Here is a 19,440-nt window from a genome sequence, read left to right as displayed (position 1 = left end):
TTGTTCACAGAAGAGACATTCCCCCTGCCCCATCAACTTTTTCCACTCCACTGCACCCACCAGGGGATTTGCATACTGTCCCCTAGGGAGGACCTTCCCTTGTGAGTCTGAGATAAAAGCTCAGCTCTAACCTTGCCTTGACTGATCAGGACTCCTCAGGTCACTTTCTCACAATGAGGCTCCCTGCTCAGCTCCTGGGGCTACTGGTGCTCTGGCTCCCTGGTAAGGACAGAAGGAGATGAGGGAGGAGAATTGGGTGGGAGGTGAGCTCTGTGGGCTCCACAGCTTCACATGCTTATTCCAATAATGTGATAGAGTCACATGGTCCATGCCCCAGGGAATGGAATTCATGTGTGTCTGATGAATAATCAGGATTCACCTCCAGGGAATGATGACCAGTGCTCTGATTCAGAACTTGAAAATGAAGAGTTCCCTGCTGGCTAGTAAATAATGGGTTTATTTTAGAAAGTCTACTTTTCATGATATAAATCAAAACTTTGAAATGTAACTGTAAATTAATAACTGTAATTAAATGTAACTGTAAATTAATGTAACTATAAATTAACTGTAAATTATGAAAGTTGCTCATAATGTATTTATAAAAACTTGAACTACTTTGTTATTTTTTCAGGATCCAGTGGGGATATTGTGATGACCCAGACTCCACTCTCCCTGCCCGTCACCCTTGGAGAGCCGGCCTCCATCTCCTGCAGGTCTAGTCAGAGCCTCCTGCATAGTAATGGATACACCTATTTGGATTGGTACCTGCAGAAGCCAGGCCAGTCTCCACAGCTCCTGATCTATTTGGGTTCCAACCGGGCCTCTGGAGTCCCAGACAGGTTCAGTGGCAGTGGGTCAGGCACTGATTTCACCCTGAAAATCAGCAGAGTGGAGGCTGAGGATGTTGGGGTTTATTACTGCATGCAAGCCCTAGAGTTTCCTCCCACAGTGCTGTATCCTCGAACAGAAACCTCCCTGCTGTGCTGGCCCAGCTGCCCACATGTGCTGCCTGTCTAGGGGAGCAGCTGAGCAGAGTCTCTGAGTCTGCAGAAGAGAAGGCTGTTGGAGACGTCAGGGCGGCGTTTGCTGCTGAGGATGCTGGTCCATGATAGCCTCAGCAGCACCTCCAATCCCACATGTTATGGCCCCACCAGCTGTCACAGCCTGGAGAAGGCATCAGCAGGAGGAGAATTCATGTGGGGCTACATGCCCTGGGACCAACCGGCTGTGATGAAAGGAGAGTGAATGAAAGCTCACATCCTCACCCTGCCTGTCTTGCCCACATTTGTCAAGTTCATGTAGCTGTCAGAATAACCAGATCATGGAAGCAGTTTAGTGACAACACAAGTAAAAGGCATATGGGAAATGACCAACTTGGGGTTTGTTTCATACACGATGACACTTAGTCATATTGGGGAACTCATAGTCTCCCATCTTCCTAATTCTGCTCTCTGACTCACACTGAACACTCCTCTCTAGTGTTTTACAGGAGAAAGCATTCTACACAAACTGTCTAGAGGGAAGTATGGCTAAAAACACGAAGTAAAAATGTTTGATGTTGGATTATTCAAATAGACTTTGTAAACTCATGGTAGGTATGAGATCCTAACATGAAAACTTGATTACCATTAATTATCATTTGGCAAGTGAAAAGTAGGTTTTCATGATTCCAAAAGTGGCGTTTAAAAATAACTGCATAAACTCAAAGATAAAAAATAGAAAGTTTATTTCAAGTACAAAGGAAACTTTCAGAATTATGTGAGATTTTTATTTCTCTTCCAAATCCTAAAAGTTTTGAAAGTATTTAGGCTAAGTTCTATTTTAGAGTAGAAATTTATTACTGTGTTTTCATAAGAAAAGGTTTGAAAGAATACAGAAATGCATTCTTTTCACATGATTACATCATTACCTGAAAATGAATCTGAATTCTATGTTTCGGTTGTCAATGCATGGAGCATCTATGCTTTTTATAGATTTTATTAAATATAGTGTTCCAAATGATATTGAACCCCATAACGAGTCATGTGAGCTACATGTCATAACTCAATGTGATAGATACAAAATAATGACAGAATCAACAGAAGAATATCCGCTTCAGGCTAAGGGTATAAAGTACACTTGGATGATTGTTTATTCCAAAATAATGGATTCCATGGTAAGTGCAATTAGAATTCCAAAGTTCCATTTCTGTTAGGTCTTAAAATTGCATGGCAATATTTTTATAGATATCAATCACACTGGAGCCCTAAAATGAAAATGTTTTCATTTTTTTTTAAAATACTGATGTTTTTAAATACTGATAGATAAATGCATCATTGAGCTTAAAAGGCATTACATAGAATGTAGTTAAAGAACACAAAATGTGATGGAGCACAGTGGCTCACGAGGTAATCCCAGCACTTTGGGAGTCAGAGTCAGGGGAATCCCCTGAGGAGAGGAGTTCAAAAGCAGTCTGGCCAACATGGTGAAACTTTGTCTCTACTAAAAATACAAAAATTAGGCAGGCATGGTGGCATGCACTTGTAATTCCAGCTACTAGGGAGGCTGAGGCAGGAAAATTGCTTGAACCCGTGAGGCAGAGGTTGCAGTGAGCTGAGATCATGACACTTCACACCAGCCAGGGCAACAGAGAGAGACTCTGTCTTAAAGAAAAACACACACACACACATAAACTGTCAGTAGTATGATCCAGAGCTAAGCAATGCTATCATCATCTTTAGCCCTCATGTGATTGACAGCATCTAGCGGCCTTGAATTTCTGCTTTGCTATGAGACACAAGATTAGTCCCAACCCATTCAAGATAGTTAGATATATTAACAAACAATCAAACAAACAAGTTACATAATGCTGATGTAACAAAGGACTGCAATCTCAAAACAAAACGGTGAAAGGTAAACGATCCCCTAAACCTGAGAGAAGATATGAGGAGAATCAGAATTGGCTGGTAAAAAGAAGCCTCTAGTTGCAGTTGACCAAATGTGTCAAGGTTTCTGTGTCTGTGCCATGGCAGTGAAGAGACAGGTGGGTGGCCTTGGTGGTGTTGGTGTCTCTGCTCCATGAAGTCATTCAGGTAGGCAGGAGGCGTGACCACCCTCATTGCACAGCTTACCTCCTTGCTCACAGTCGCTGTCCCAACGGCCCATCCTCAGAAGCATGAGTGGAACAGAGTGAAGGGGAAGCTGTTTTCTTCTAAGGATCAAAAATCTTAAACTTGTACATAGGGATAAATGTTATTTTTGCTCTGAGTACACATTTGAGAAATCTTCCATTGAGCAGACCTGTTGATAAACCCACATTTTTTCTTTGTTTTAATCTGAAAATGCATTTACATGATTTTGGAAAATAACTTTTGAGTAAACAGCTATATTTTAGCTGCTTATTTCAAGTTGTTATTTACCATTTGATAATTATTTGTAAAATGTCATCGATTTAAAAAAATCATCTGCTGCTCTAACTGTCTTCCACTGAAAGTAATTTGTCTTTTTTACCTCATCAGATGCCTTTTCAGCTCCTAAAGTGACCTTATTATTTTTTTACAGGTTCTATGCTTTAAGTCAGTTTATTATTTATGATTAATTTATTTATGTATTTGTTTTCGCTATCACAAGTAGAAGCCTGGAAGTTGCTATGCCAAAGAAGTTCCTCTAGACAGCAAACAAACCCCACCATACACCAAAGAGAGCCATGTTCTTACAAACCCTGGGAAAGGAAGAGGGCTACTGTCCTTAACAACTTGGAGACCCTAAGGCAAGAATGGCTGGGAACATCTGGAACATCTGCTGTGAAGTGAATGGTGTCTTAAATTCATGCTGAAGCCCTAATTGCTGAAAAGTGTAAGACATGGAATGTGGGGATTATATGCATCTTCCCGACACCAACATGATGCTCAGGAAGGAGACTCTTGTTTTCTCTTAGGATTCTTTTACTAACCAAGATTTTGCCTCTACTGAACATTTCCCTTTCCTGATTGTCCCTCTCTATTGACAGAAGATGGCCAAGGGATTCACTACTGAGTCTCAACCTCTTACCCAAAGCCCACGGATACAGTTACTCTTTTCCTTCAAGCTAGTTTTGTTTGTTTTCTAGTAATCCTATTGGCAATAAAAAAATCACTTTTTTATTCTTAACTATCAAATATGTTATCTTAGTTAATTACCATGGCTGCCTTCAGAATGATAAATGAACTTTCACAATGATGTTAAGAGATCCAAATCCATGTGCTTCGGAAGTTTCATGAAGCTGTGTCTAGCCCCGGTGCCAGTGACTCTCCCAGAGTGCCCCATGCAGCTGGCACCATAGAGTCCCTCTGTGCTGTCATATCACCCACTGCCTTCTGTGAATGAGATATTCTGATAAGAATCCTGGTGGATGCTCTTTGAGCCAGCGCCCACACAACTCCCATGAAAGCTGAGGACCACAGTCCCCTGAAGACAATCACAGTTAACTAGACTCATAGCTCATGACGTTCCTGTATAGACACAGCTTCTCCCCAGATGGCTGAGGGTTGTCATTGGCTGTGTCCTTCCTTATGCATGACAAGAGGAAACACAGCAGGTCTGTAAGCAGCTCTGCAAGCCAGGTTCTGAGCAAACCCTCCTGTGTGGGTCTCTCTTACCTGGACATAGATGTGTAAACCAAAAATGAAACTAGAAGCTCCCTAGACAACTGGTAAACTCCTCCTCTCAGCCAAGAAGACACCCAAATCAACCTGAAATCCAAGTACAGGCCATGATGGGAATGGACGATTGGATATGCCTTAACTGACCATCCTCCTTTAAAATTCAGGCACAACTGACAAACTTTTAATGTTAAAATAGAGACCCTGAGAGTGACAAAGCAAACTCTTTGTAGCAATAAGATACCAACAGGACAGATATCAGGCCCTAGGAGAAATTAAAGTAATTTTCCCAAAGATATTTTTATTTAATGTATTGGATAATGCCTCTGCAAAACTGCTTCTTGTGGGAAAAATCCATTCTGTAGTGAATCCTATTCCTTTTTGAGTCTCTTTCCTGAGCTAGAGAGATTTAACTAAGAGTCTGGCACCTTTTAAGTCAGCTAAGAAACAATTACCATCTATTCTCTCTGAAGCCTGCTACCTGAAGGCTTCATCTGCATGATGAAAACTTGGCTCCACAACCCTTTTCTAAACCCAGAAACTCCCTTCTGTTGATTACAGGTCATTAGATAAACCCTTTCATCCACCTATGAAATCTTTGATTCCACCTATGACCTGTAAATCCCCAACACGCCCCCTCCTTCAGGCTCTCCTGCCTTTCCATATCAAAGCAATGTATAGCTTACACATATTGATTGATATCTTATGTCTCCCTAAAATGTGTAAAACCAAGCTCAACTACCTTGGGCACACATTCTCAAGACCTCTTGAGTCTATTTCACTGATATGTCTTTAACTTTGAACAAATAAATTACTAAATTGATTGAGACTTGTCTCAGATACTTATTGGTGTAGAAGTGTCATTGGATACACTTAGGGAAGTGAAGAGATTTATGAGCTCGAGAAAAGGAGAAAGCCAGGAAGTGTGGAGAGAGAGAGAGAGAGATTGTGATGTATGTACAGGATTAACACTGAGACCTGCTTGCTTCTGTAGTGGTGTAGTACTGAGTATCATCCTCAAATAATGAGGTTTCATTACAAGAAGGCTATGCCTGTGTCTTTTTTGGGAAATAAAGTTATTTGGGAAATTTGCAGGTGCAAATTAAGGAGCTTGAAACAGGGAAATGATCTTAAGTTAATCAAGTGGGCCCTAAATGCGATCACAAGAGTCCTGAGATAGAAAAGAGGTAGAGAGACACTTAACATAGACTGAAGAGGAGAAGGCAATGTGAACACAGAGACAGAGATTGCAGTGATATGTCCACAGCCAAGGAGAGCTGAAGCCACCAGAAGCTGGAAGAGGTAAGTCAGACTCCTCTCTAGAGCTTCTGAAGGAGCTAGACCTGACGTCTTCAAGACCTTAGCCCAGTGAAACTGACTCTGGACTTCTGGTCTCCAGAACTATGAATGATTCCATTCCTGTTGTTCAAAGCGACCACATTTTTGAAAACTTGTTACAGTAGCCCGAGGACACTAACACAAACGGGACTCGGAAAATCCAGACTGAAGGTGCTGTGGTGGTTTGCAATCTCCTTGCTTAACATTCTGATACTAGTCATAAATAGATTGGTGGAAAATTCTGTGATTGAAGAAATGTACATGAAACCTACAGTGTACAGAGAGGCATCTCTTAGTTACAAGACAAATATTGATAATTTTAGTTGAAAATGACATATGACTAGTAATATCTGACATAACATTCTGAGTTATTCAAGGACCCACAAAAGGAGCACTAGATACTCTTCTCATGTACGTGTGTGTGTGTGTGTCTGTCTATACATGTATGTGAACTTCTTGGTGTGTCAGCTGGTGGAACCCTCAGGACACCCCTTCATATCCTCAGTGCCCCATTTTACACATGAGGAAACTGTTCATGAGAGCACATGGCTGATTTGCATAAAAATCACTTGGTCGGCAGTTATTGAAGCAGAATTTGGAACCTAGGTCTGTCTGACCTTAACTATGTTCCTTCCAAATAGCCACATTCATTCCATAGAGGAACCCACAACCTATAAAACCTAAGAGACAAAACCAGTAGTGCAGGGTGGAGTTTGTAATGCAGGCTCACTGCAGCCCTTCGTCCTCATCACACTGACACTAAGCTTGAATCCGGACCCTTCTACAGTTTTGTCTGCAAAGCACAACTTTCTCAAAGCCTTTACAAACACCATGGCAGCAGGGTCACATCTTGCATGGCCCTGACCACATTTTGTCTCCTCTACCACTCCCATCTCTCTGACTCAGTCCTCGCTTTTCAGATTGTGTCTTGTACAGTTAATGTCCCTCTGAATCTTAAAATAGCAAACCAATAGCCCCCTTCTCTTCCATGTGCTGTAAGAGATGACCTCCAGGTTCTAGATACCAAGATTGTACAAGACCTAACCCAGAGATTTACTCAAGAGACTTTATACTTAACAAGAATTCTGGTGCTAGGTCTCCGCATAGAAAAATGTTCTCTGTCTCTTGTTGAAATTGACAGCAAAAGACAACAACATAGAACTGTTTGGGAGAACAGAGGACAGTGATACACTAGGGAAGTAAAACACACCCCAACCCCTTGTGTTGGCTGCCTGTTGCTGCTGTAACAAATTACCACAACCTTACTGGCTCCACACAACACAAGGGAACTATCTTACATTTCTGTAGGTCAGAAGCCTTAATGAAGTAAAATCAAGGAGTAATAGGGCAGTATTCATTCTGGAGGCTTCAAGAAAGAGAATCCAATATCCACCTTTCAATTTTTCTGATGCTCCCAGCTTCCTGGCTCCATGGCCCTTTCCTCCATCACTCCAGCATACCTCTCCGTTGTCCCAGCTCCTCTCTGCCTGAGACCCTCCTCCCTCCCTACTATAAGGAACCTTATGATTATGCTGGTCTCACCCAGATAATTCAGGATACTCTCCTGACCTCAAAATTCTTAACCATGTCTGTCAAGTGACTTTTGGCATATTCATAAGCAATAATCATAAATTCCAGATATTAGAATAGTGATGTGTTTAGGGGGTGTATTATTCATTTCACAAACAACTCTCATTATCCCCACGATGGTCTTGCCCTAAGGTAGAATAAAAATATCACAATAGATTTTTGAGGCACTAAACCTAGATTTATTTATCTGGGTCTGTTTGAGCCAACAGACCCAGATTTATGGGCAATAGAACTAGAAAAATCCCTGAGAGTCTAGTACTCTCTGATGTGTGGATGTCAAATTCTAGGGGATTCTGATTCTCTGCTCTATGTGGACTCCATGATGCACAGCCATTTTGGAGGAATTCTTTGTTTTTCTGATGAAGAAAAAACGAATCTCTGCTAAAATCATATCTAAGAAAGATTGGGAAAGGGAATTCAAATATTTCTTAAATTTTCTGACTTTCTCTGTGAATTAAAACATGAGAAGTGGCAATAGTTCAAACCAAAAATACCCTCCAAGAATGAGGATTTTTCCAGTGCCTTAGGTTGGGTCCCCCCGGTGACAAGGATGACAAAGATTCACCTGCGGGCAGTATATTTACTAAGTGCAGGAAACAAGTGAGCAAAGGAAGAGAGAAGGGACAGTGAAATGTGCCTCAGCAAAGAGCCACCTCTGAGGGTGAGGACAACTCAAGCCCACAAAAAAAACACAACAAAAATGCCTCTATTATTTCACCTGAGAGATGAGGGAGCTGAGGTATGTATACACCTCACTTGTCATAACTGATTGATAGCTGTCCTTGGGGATGCTAATTCCAGGCCATGAGGTCTGCCTCAATTGCAGGCAGAGCTGCCTTCCTCGGGTTCAGTGAGAGTACAGTGGGGCAGAAAGCACCATAGAAAGTCAGCTGAAGTAGAATCAATAGAAAAGCCAAGATGTAGTAACAATGGCTGATAAAATTACACAGAAAAAAAAAAGTGCACTTGAATCCAGAGGTGTAAATCTCTGAATATGGATATCTGGATCCTGCTAGGCTTTTCTGTAACCATTTCCCTGAAATCCAGTCCCCTGGAAAAGCGGCAGGTTGTTTGTGCACAGACTGCGAGAGCTTGGTCCAGCCACTGCTAGTCATGCATTCAGATTCAAAATATTTTTTCATCTACATGGGCAGTGGTTTGGCAGGCGATGGAGACTCTCTCTAAATGGATATGAAACAGGAAGGCTGGCATCTGGGTCAGGATGATGTTCTCACTCACTGCTAAAGAGTAAAAGAGGAAAGGATTACTGATGCTGCACAACAAGAATATGCACTGGACAGCAGCCACTCTTGCTAAGGAGGGAGGGTTCACGGACCCGGCCTTTCCCCAGGGACTCCCTCTCATCTGCTCTCCAGAAAGCCAGGCTTTAGGGCAGATGCACCTGAGACCCCAGGGGAACAGGCTGATGGGGGAGTGCAGCTCAGAGCTTTACTCAGGGAATGTGGGCTTTCTTATTCTACTTTGAAACAATTGATTATTTGAGCCTAGATTGATCAATGGTTTACGATGATCCTAATCCAGGCTCTTATAGTTAGCGAGTGAAACAGAGATTTTAGTTGAAATAACCAGACCTGGCATCACCAGTCAGCTCTCCATGCTGGTGCACCATAAGAAATCACACCCAAAGGCAGGAAAGGGGATAGAATACGGGGATCCTCACGCCAAGAATAGGGTGCAGCCAATTTAGCCCCTGAGCATTAAAGAGATCAGTAGCTCTGGATAATGGAGATCTATGCGTGTCACAGCTATCAACTTTGTGCATCCTCAGCAAATCTCTTTTCTGTATAATGCTAAGAACAGTGGCTTAAGTTTATTAGTAAATTCTATTGAATTTATTAAACATGCTTCTGATAAACTTTTTATTTTCATTAAAAAAAATACAATTTGACACAGAAAGAGACATTGTTAGTATAACAATAAATACTTCCACACTCATTAAATTCTTTTGAGAGTAACTGAAAGTTCTGACAGCCTCACTTCTATAACTTTATTATGAATTTTCTGTCAAAAGTGACGCTTTCCTATGCATTCCTAATGCAAGTATATAATACATGACTTAATCTAGTCTTAGGTTCATTGAAAATTTTGAAAATTCACTTCAGATAACCGTATGTCCACCAAAGAGAAATGTATTCTCTCAAGGTTAATCTGCGCTGCCCTGGTCTGACCTGGGATCCTGGGGACACTGCCCCTGTGTTGAGTTACTGAGATGAGCCAGCCCTGCAGCTATGCCCAGCCTGCCCCATCTGTGCTGATTTGCATGTTCCCACAGCACAGCCCCCTGCCCTGAAGACTTTTTTTACAGGCTGGTCACACCCTGTGCAGGAGTCAGTCCCAGTCAGGACACAGCATGGACATGAGGGTCCCCGCTCAGCTCCTGGGGTTCCTGTTGCTCTTGCTCTCAGATAAGGAAAAAGGAAAAAAAGAATTTACTCAACTTTTACTCTCTGGAACTTCAGGGAAGTTCTCTTACAAGATGATTAATTGTGTGGACATTTGTTTTATATTTCCAATCTCAGGTGCCAGATGTGACATCCAGATGACCCACTCTCCATCCTCCCTGTCTGTATCTGTAGGAGACAGAGTCACCATCACTTGCCAGGAGAGTCAGGGCATTAGCAATTATTTAGCCTGGTATCAGCAGAAACTGGGGGAAACTCCTAAGCTCCTGATCTATGATGCATCCAGTTTGCAAAGTGGGATTCCCTCTCGGTTCAGTGGCAGTGGATCTGGGACGGATTTCACTCTCACCATCAGCAGCCTGCAGCCTGAAGATTTTGCAACTTATTATTGTCAACATTATTACAGTGCCTCTCCCACAGTGTTACAAGTCATAACATAAACCTCCAAGGAAGTAGATGTGTGAGGCTGAGACACCCCAGATCCTCCTCCTGGTAGCTCTATCTGCTGAGGACATTTCTCAAACTTAGTCAGGTTTTGAAAGTCATTGGGAGATGTCTGTAGAGAGGACCAGGGAGGCTCCTCTGAACTCTAAGCCTCTTTCACCCTCATCCCCGCAGAAAAGACATCACAATGCCTGTCCTGACTGAATAAAGAAGAGAGATAAGTCCACCTGAGGAGTCTGTGTTATGGGATAATTGGAATTCATACAGCAAAAGAGAAGCTATTCTCAGTATTCTAAGGAGAAATTCTTCAAACTGGACAAATTAGAGTCTAAACCACAGTGTTTCCAAAGCCTATGGTATGTTATTCATGAAGCAGGTACCAGAGACAAGGGATTCTCAGGTGCTCCTCCAGAAGCCAGAGTGCACCTGCCCCTGGTGGTATGTGCTGAGTACTGTGTGATGATCCTCAGACCCATCTGGGAAGCCCAGGATTGGGAGTGCTGATGCTCTCAGCTGCCTGCAGCACGTCTCCAGGTGATTCTCCAGTCCACACATAACTCCACGTGCTTTACTTCAGGTGTCAGTGTACACGAACCCACCACTCTGACTTCCACATTTCATGGGAGTGCCTCTCGTTGACCAATTCTAAAGAAACCATATAGAGAAAAGGGATTTTAGAAAGTGTGCTCCCAGAAGTGATAGTAATGATGGGAAATTGACAGCTGACTGGCCAGTAAGGTGACTCTTTCCACAAGGCTCAAAATTTTGCCAGGTACGAATTGTCCCAGAATAGATTTGAATGTGCTTTCAAGTATTACCAGTTTGGGGTCATAGCAAGAAAATGTTGTTAAGTCACAGATAAAATGTGAAAATCAGGATATTGCATGAAATATACAATAAGGCTGTGTGTGGTGGCTCTGGCCTGTAATCCTGTGATAGTTAATAATGAGTGTCAATTTGATTTGATTAAAGGATTTAAATATTGTTCCTGGCTGTGTACTTGAGGGTGTCGCCAAAGGAGATTAATACTTGAGTCAGTAGGCTGGGGAAGGCAGACCCCCCCACTTAGGCTATGGGCATCATCTAATCAGCTGCCAGTGAATATAAAGCAGGCAGAAAAAAGGTGAAAAAGTGAGTCTGGCCCAGCCTCCCAGCCTACATCTCTCTCCCGTGCTGGATGCTTTCTGCCCTCAAACATTGGACTCCAAATTCTTCAGTTTTGAGACTTGAGCTGACTTTCCTTCCTCCTCAAGCCTGCAGACATCCCATTGTGGGACCTTGTGATTCTGTAAGTTAATACATAATAAATTCATACACACACACACACACATATACACATCATGTTAGTTCTGTCCCTCTAGAGAACCCTTACTAACAGAGGTCTTGGTACCAGGAATGGTTCTACAGGAACAGAATATTAAGGATGGAGTTCTTCCATTGGTCTTGGGGTTTCTGGAAGTGGCTGCTTAATATGATTAGAACCCAAAATGCTAAAGATTGTACTTCTAATAGTATGGAGAACACTGATAGTTCTTGGCATGCCCAGTTTAGACAGTTATGCAAAATAAATGCATTAGACACTCCTGAATCATCACTCCTGAGAAGCAAGGAGTTTAGTGACTCTATACTTAATACCCTTGACAAATGCCTTGCAAAATAGCTTTGTGTGGGCAGCACCTGCATCTTTGAGAGCCCTGTAATGGCTCTTCTCTGTATGTCAGATCTAATAGTGAGAACTGTAGTCACTCAATTACAAAATTTAAATACAATTAAGAATAACTGAATCCTAAGGTGTAAGGGGCCAAGTGGTGGCACTCAACCCTCAAAGGCAAGGTGGCATAGTTACTATAATGGACAGAAGAGACAAAACAGCAATCTGAATAGTCTGACTCATGTAAAGCTCTGGCACTGCTAATTAATCATGGTGTTCCTAGATGTGAAATTGATATGAAGTCTACTGTCATGTCTAAATGACAATTTGGGTACTAAACTGTCATAAAAAATAAAAAGCTTTGAAATAAGTAAATATGTAATTTTTACATTATATGGTCACTACCTGAAAATAAATCTGACTCCCATATTCTAATACTGATGGGATGGAAAAAGTATGCTTTGCATGGCTTCACTTAAAATAATTTCTCAAAAATATTTGTGAACTAATCATGGGCACATCAGTTCCAATTTCATGAGGTGATATGATCAATGTAAAGAATTGTTTATACCAAAAGGACAAAATATCTTTTTTTTCTGGTTAAAATAATAAACCCCATCAGAAATCCTTGTCTGTTCTAGGAAGATGGATTCCATAATGAGTAAAGCTAAAATTATATTCCCCAGCAGAAATATCAAAAATAAATATATATTAAAAGCATTGTGTATAGGAAAGAATTTGTCACACATACAAAAAAGACAAGTCTTCTGAGTACTTTTCTTCACATATTCCTGAGTGAGAACACACATCCAACCAAAAATCTGTTGACTTCACTCCCACAATCAGCAGTGTGGAGACTAAAGATAGTACAATTAAAATTACATTCTTAACCCCGAAGTCCAAAACAAAGAATAGGTAGTTTACAGAAAAGAGTTTGTAAAACAAAGAATGGCAGATCTATAGAAGGTATTCACAAGTAAGAAAACTCATCTAGCCAAAAGTCTAGGGATTTCACCATCACAAACACCACTTTGGAGCCTGGAGATGTTGCACAGCCTCCTGTGAGCAGGACTCTGATCGGGACCCTGCACAGTGTGATGGCCCCAAACACAAAACTCAAAGGAAGTTCAGCCTCTCGGTGTGGCAGGAGCAGCTGCAGTGCCAGGGGATGTGCCCCCAGCAGTTGGAGTCAGGTGGGCTCAGGGAGATGACTGGATAGCCTTTGAGGAAGGAAGAGGCCGTGAGGCCTCAGTCACAGGCACAGGCTTGTCTTCTGTGTAAACAGGGCCAGGGTCCTCCAGGATGCCTTCCAGAGCCTCCTCTTTCCTCCACACATAGGGCGCTGAAGCCCCACCGATCCTCCAGGGTTGGCTGCCACATCCTCCCTGGAGCAGCCCCTAAAGTTCCCTGCTGTCCTCATGGCTGTAGGGATGCTCAGTCATGCCACTGTAAGGGAACCCTAGTGTGTCCTGTCATCAGCTGCTGCCACTGATGACCTTCACGGCACTTCTCCATGCCTTTCCCAAGTGACCCCACTCTCACCAATCATCAGGAAGATGGAAAGCAGCCTGTACTGCATGATGTTCGGCTTATGAGCAAGTCAGAGATCGCAGGAGTCTCGTGTATGTGCAGCTCATACTATCACAAAGAATTCCTATTTTGACTTTCCCTGACTCCTCATCCTTTCTGAGCAGTTACTCACTCTGCCCATCCACTCTAAGACTTTCTTCTTGTGCAGCTGCTAATGGTGTTTTCATCTGGAGATGGATGTGATTCTAATGGTGGAATAGTAGATGTGTGCTTGTCACATCCTCATATCTCTAAAAATAAAAGTCCCTTCTTTTGAGTGTATATTTAGTAGTACTTTACTTAGTTTCAAAATATTTGAAATCCTTTTAATAAATTTTTTAAAAATTAATTTTAGCATTTCAGTGGTTTTAGAGGTACGAGTGGTTTTTGGTTACAGTGATGAATTGTATAGTAGTGAACTCTGGACTGTAGTTACCCATCACCCTCATAGTGTACCTTGTGCCCAAGAAGTAATTTTTCATCCCTCCTCCTTCTTCCACTGCCTTCTGACAACTTTCTGTTTCCAATTTCTAATACAATTCTCTCAGTTATGAATAATTTGTTTTTTACGATTTAATCAGCTTCATTTTATTGAAATATCTTGTGGCCACAAATATATGTATCATTAGCTAATATTCTGAAAAGACCATGGAATCTGCTGTGGTTTGGTGGAGTGTTCTCTAAGCATCAATCTTGTCCAGATGGTTGATAGTGTTGTTCAAGCCGTCTGTATCTGCAGTGGCCCAAGGGACAGGGCTGTTTGCACTGCAACCCGCACCTGCTGCAGAGCCCTTTTCTATCCTGAGTCCCACTCACGACTGCAGACTTTCATGTTACCTGGTGGACCAAATCTGTATTCGAAAGGGTAGAATATGTAGCCTCCAGAAGCTAAAAATGTCCTACTTGGGACTTCTTTCTTTTAAAGACAAAGACATTCATTAAAAACACTGGAATAAAATAGATACTCCTGTAATCCTGAACTCTGATTCTCTCCGTGTTGATGTATCACACATTACATCCAGTGGCCTTGTTCATGGGGACACCACTTAGTGTCATTTGATGGCAGCTGTAGAGACGAATGCCAAGATTCAAGATCTGAATTGAGAGGGAACTTTCAAGACACAGAATGCTCAGGAAGGAAACAGAATCATTACTTCACTTTGTGCAGTTTGCTGGTGGCTGAGGTGGGCTCGGCAGAATGTTTAACAAGCACAGAGGGAAAGCTCACTATTTAATCCCACAGCTGTGTGTACAGTTTTATAGGATTTCTAAACATTTTACAAGAAAAGTAAAGAACAATAATTCAAACATTTGGAAACAGGTTCAGCTTAGACAGGTCTAAAACAGGGTATGAAGGTGCAACATACAAGCAACCCTCTTTCTTCCAGTGCTGGAAAGATGGATTCTCAGAAGCAGAAGACACACACTCGCAGAGGCTTCATTCCCTGAACTCTTTGGGTTTCAGAATATTTACTTGTGAATCTATGGTCCAGTGAGTGACAATTTACAGTTAGTGAGATAATGCAGACAGCTGCAACCCCAGGTGCCTTGCAGCCAGGAATCCAGTCACAGGACCTGCAGCTTCACAAAGGCACACTTCGTGGGTGGCTTGGTCTCAATTCTCATCCAAAAAGAAACTCTTCCCTTTACTCAAAATAACCTTCATTGCACCCCATGTGGGGAACAGGTCTCTGTATTTCTCACCCTCATCCATGGTAGCGCTTGTTTGGACAATATGGGCCAATACAGTCTGTAGAACAAAGTCTACAGAATTGGAAACAGTGACATATAAATGAGCTAAAGATGGCCTGTGTGTCCTGGCCCTTACGTTGTTTATTTCAAAAGAAAAGAATAATTCAGCCTTTCAGAAAACACTCTGCATGTCCAGAAAATGTCAACCACATCTGCTAGCAATAAGATAAACCCCAGTTATGGAAACCTTAAACCAGAAACTCCCCACTGTGCTGCTGTGCGGCATCCCCCAGACACACAGCCCCTTGTCCAGTGATCCATCCGGTTTGAGAAGCAACCCTGGGACCTTATTCTCTGCACAGTTTCCTGCTGAGGGGCTTCTCTTTGCAAACCTGACAAAGCCTCATTCAATAAAGTCATGTGTGCAACTGCCACCCTGTGGCCATCTCTTTCCCTTGATCAGCCCTCAAGCCCTTCCCTACAAATCGGATCAAAGTGTCCACCCCAAACACTGACGCCAGGGTCATGAACAAAAACAATTCCACTTCCAACACTCTCTTCCCAAGTCTTTTGAATAAAGCATTTGCTCCCAATTCTATGGACCCCAAACTAACCGCATCAGGGAAAGGAGACACAGCCATAATAAACCCCACCTGTAGAAGTCATCCCTCACCCAGGTGACCATGGTTCATGTTAGAGATGCTCAGAGGCAGAGGCCTGATGCACACCCAGATCCGAATGGAGGTGGTTCTGAAACCTTCTGATTTGTGTCCACTGTGGAGTGACCACAGTGTTGCTGTCAAAGCCTTGGCATAAAGTGTCAACATATAAGAGAGGGAGGTTTGTAATCAGAATTAGTAATATTATTCTTTAAGTCTATAGGTAATACATGGTAATTTCAAAGTCCTTTTCTGAACAAAAAAGATCTTTACAAGATTTCACATTTAATGATTATGTAAGGCAACAGATCATGAGATTTGTCTTAATCACAGTGGTAGCCTTCTTAACAATTTATTATGAAGTCTCACAGGAATTAGCAAGCCTGTCTTAAATTCAAGCATCTTAAAGAATACTTTGCAAAAATAATATGTTCAAGAATTGACTTTTAGTAAAAGAAAAGATGACAACATTTTTACTGTCATTCACTTTCCTGCAATTCAAATTTCTGGATTGAATAATGGATGCAACTGATTCTTCATTTAACACCCTTTCAGGAAAATTATTTAAAACTTGTGATAAGATGGATCATCTTGTTCCACTTTAGTTAGGCTGATTGTGGTTTGTGTTTTCTTTTTCTTTTCCTTCAGCCTGTGATGTACCTTTTTTTCACTATTATGATTAATTAGTCTCTGATGTTTTGAAGACTGAGAAGCAGATTAGAATTGGTTAATTACATAAGAAAAGAAAAATCACATACACAAAAGTTACTAAATTTAATGAGAAAAGGGTAAATAAAATATGAACCTTTATTTCAATCCATTCTCTTAAGTACAATTTGATCTCCTTAACCCACATTATTGAAATAGAATTCAATATTTAAAGGTCACTGTTGTTGGTTTTTCAATTATCTTTTCCAATCTTGTAAAAAATGTTATTTTGTTAGATTTCCCAGAAGATATTTAAACCAAACTTTCCTCTGAAATATTACCTAGAATTTCATTTGTTTGTGTTCTTGGGCAATTAATTATGAATTTCTGTTAAATTTCCCATGATTACATAGTATTTCAATTACAATTCAGTCTTTCCATTGTTCCTGTATTTTTTTGTTTTTTTCCAGAAATGTGACTGTCCTTGTGACGGTATTCGGTATCGGCACTATTATTCAGGAACTCTTCAATTAAATACTAAGCTCATCACTAACAAGTGAAAAAAAGTGAAATTGTTTCTCTTTCTCATGATTAGCTGTATGACAGACTCACATCTCTGAGCTGTGAGTATCTTTTCAGGAAACCATGAAAATGTCAGTTTCAGGTACAGGTTACCCTGAGACATCAAACTGTAGATGCAGTCCTTGCTCTTCTCACACAGACAATTTCCTTCTCAACTGCAGATTCATGGCTGTGGCTGCAGCACATCTAGGTTGGGCGAGACTCAGGTCTCACTCAGAGTTGGCAAGAACCTGGAAGCCCTGATAGGACCTGATCCCACATGACCAGTGAGACTGTGTGAGAAGAGTTTTCCTAAGCACCACTCGGAAAAACATCATGCAGTGTTATTTCTTATTGGTCTGCATCATTAACTGAGGAAATTCTTCTCTATGAGAGCCTGCTGGTTAATCTGGTATATGTGGGATGATTTTGTTGGGATATATCCCAGATTGAACAGATGGTCACCAGGAATTTTATATTCACTGCCTGAGGCATAACATTCTTGTCCCCTTTCTTCTTACTTACGCTAAGCTCTTGTCTCTAAATGTAGAGACCCACACCATTCTCTGTGAGGTGTTTGGTCAGAGTGCTCTTATGGGGCTCACTCACCAGTTTCCAGGGTAGGGTAGATCTTAACACTTGCTTTGAACAATGTTGACCAGTTATCCTGGAAACAGCAGACACCAGGCAGCACTTGAGCTGGCTCAGGAGCACTTTTCATTTGCAGGCCCTCTGCCCATCAGTGCTTGTGGGAATGGGGCTGTTTTCTTCTCTAGACTGACAGGAGGGAGCCATGCAGGATGGTATTCACCTCCCAGAGATGCATGCTGGAAATACATTTCCACATTGTCAGGGTCCTTGTACTTTCTCAGTGTGGCACACACTGCACAATGTGTCCCTGCCCAAGGTCTCAACTTTCACAGTCAGAGACTTCTTCCCTTGACCACAGGCAAACTTGACTTGATCTATGTTTGTTTTGCTCCAGTGAACATTTTATGTCACACTGTTCACAAAAGAAACATTCCCCTGCCCCATCAACCTCTTCCACACAACTGCACCCACCAGATGATTTGCATATTGTCCCCTAGAAAGGTCCTTCCCTCGTGAGTCTGAGATAAAAGCTCAGCTTTAACCTTGCCTTGACTGATCAGGACTCCTCAGGTCACCTTCTCACAATGAGGCTCCCTGATCAGCTCCTGGGACTGCTAATGCTCTGGCTCCCTGGTAAGGACAAGATTAAAATAAGGTGGGAAAATGGGGTGGAAGGATGAGATCTGGGGACCTCACAGTTTCCTATATTTATTTCAACCGTGTGCCCCAGGCACATGGTCTATACTCCATGATAGAGAATTCATTTATTTTTCTCAGGAATAAACAGGAATCACCTCCCAGGAATGAGGACCAGTGCTCTGATTAAGAACTTGAAAATAAAGAGTCCCCTCCTGACTAGTAAATAATGGATTCATTTTAGAAACTCTACCTTTCATTATACAAATCAAAACTTGAAAAACTACGTAACTGTAAATCAATATCTTAAGGGAAATCATGAAAGTTGCTCAAAATGTGTTTAGATAACCTTGCACATCTCTGTTATTATTTCAGGATCCAGTGGGGACATTGTGATGACCCAGACTCCACTCTCCCTGCCCATCACCCCTGGAGAGCCGGCCTCCATCTCCTGCAGGTCTAGTCAGAACCTCTTGGATAGTGATGACAAAAACACCTATTTGGATTGGTACCTGCAGAAGCCAGGCCAGTCTCCACAGCTCCTGATCTATGATGTTTCAAGCCGGGCTTCTGGAGTCCCAGACAGGTTCAGTGGCAGTGGGTCAGGCACTGATTTCACACTGAAAATCAGCTGGGTGGAGGCTGAGGAGGTTGGGGTTTATTACTGCATGCAACGTATAGAGTTTCCTTCAACAGTGGTACAGCCAGGAACAGAAAGCTCCCTGCTGGGGTGTCCCAGCTGCTCACATGTGCTGCTTGTCTGGGGAGCAGCTCAGCAGGGTCTCTGAGTCTGCAGAAGATTAGGCTGTTGGAGAATTCAGGGCAGAGTTTGCTGCTGAGGACTCTGCCTGGGACGACAGGTGCATGACACTAAGCATGGCTAATGTTTCTATTTTTTCGTCAAGTCAGTGCTTCACCATGTTGCCCAGCTTGTTCTCAGACTCATGGGTTCAAGCCACCCACCTGAGTTGGCCTCCCTATGGGCTGGGAGTCCAGTGTGAGCCATTGCTCCAGGTCAG

General features: G+C 42.1%; 1 gene segment (V, D, J or C); it reads left to right on the top strand.

Annotated features, from left to right (window-relative positions):
• Positions 1-126: 126 nt before the first annotated feature.
• LOC108514924 (Ig kappa chain V-II region Cum-like) lies at positions 127-19,209 on the top strand. The segment is given in 2 exon segments: positions 127-222; positions 18,797-19,209. Coding segments are annotated over 2 exon segments (462 nt in total).
• Positions 19,210-19,440: the final 231 nt, after the last annotated feature.

Source organism: Rhinopithecus bieti, unplaced genomic scaffold (assembly GCF_001698545.2).
Source record: "Rhinopithecus bieti isolate Rb0 unplaced genomic scaffold, ASM169854v2 scaffold_34452, whole genome shotgun sequence".
Lineage (NCBI taxonomy): Eukaryota > Metazoa > Chordata > Mammalia > Primates > Cercopithecidae > Rhinopithecus > Rhinopithecus bieti.
Note: the sequence above shows the minus strand (reverse complement) of the source record. Positions and strands in the feature narration are given on the sequence as shown.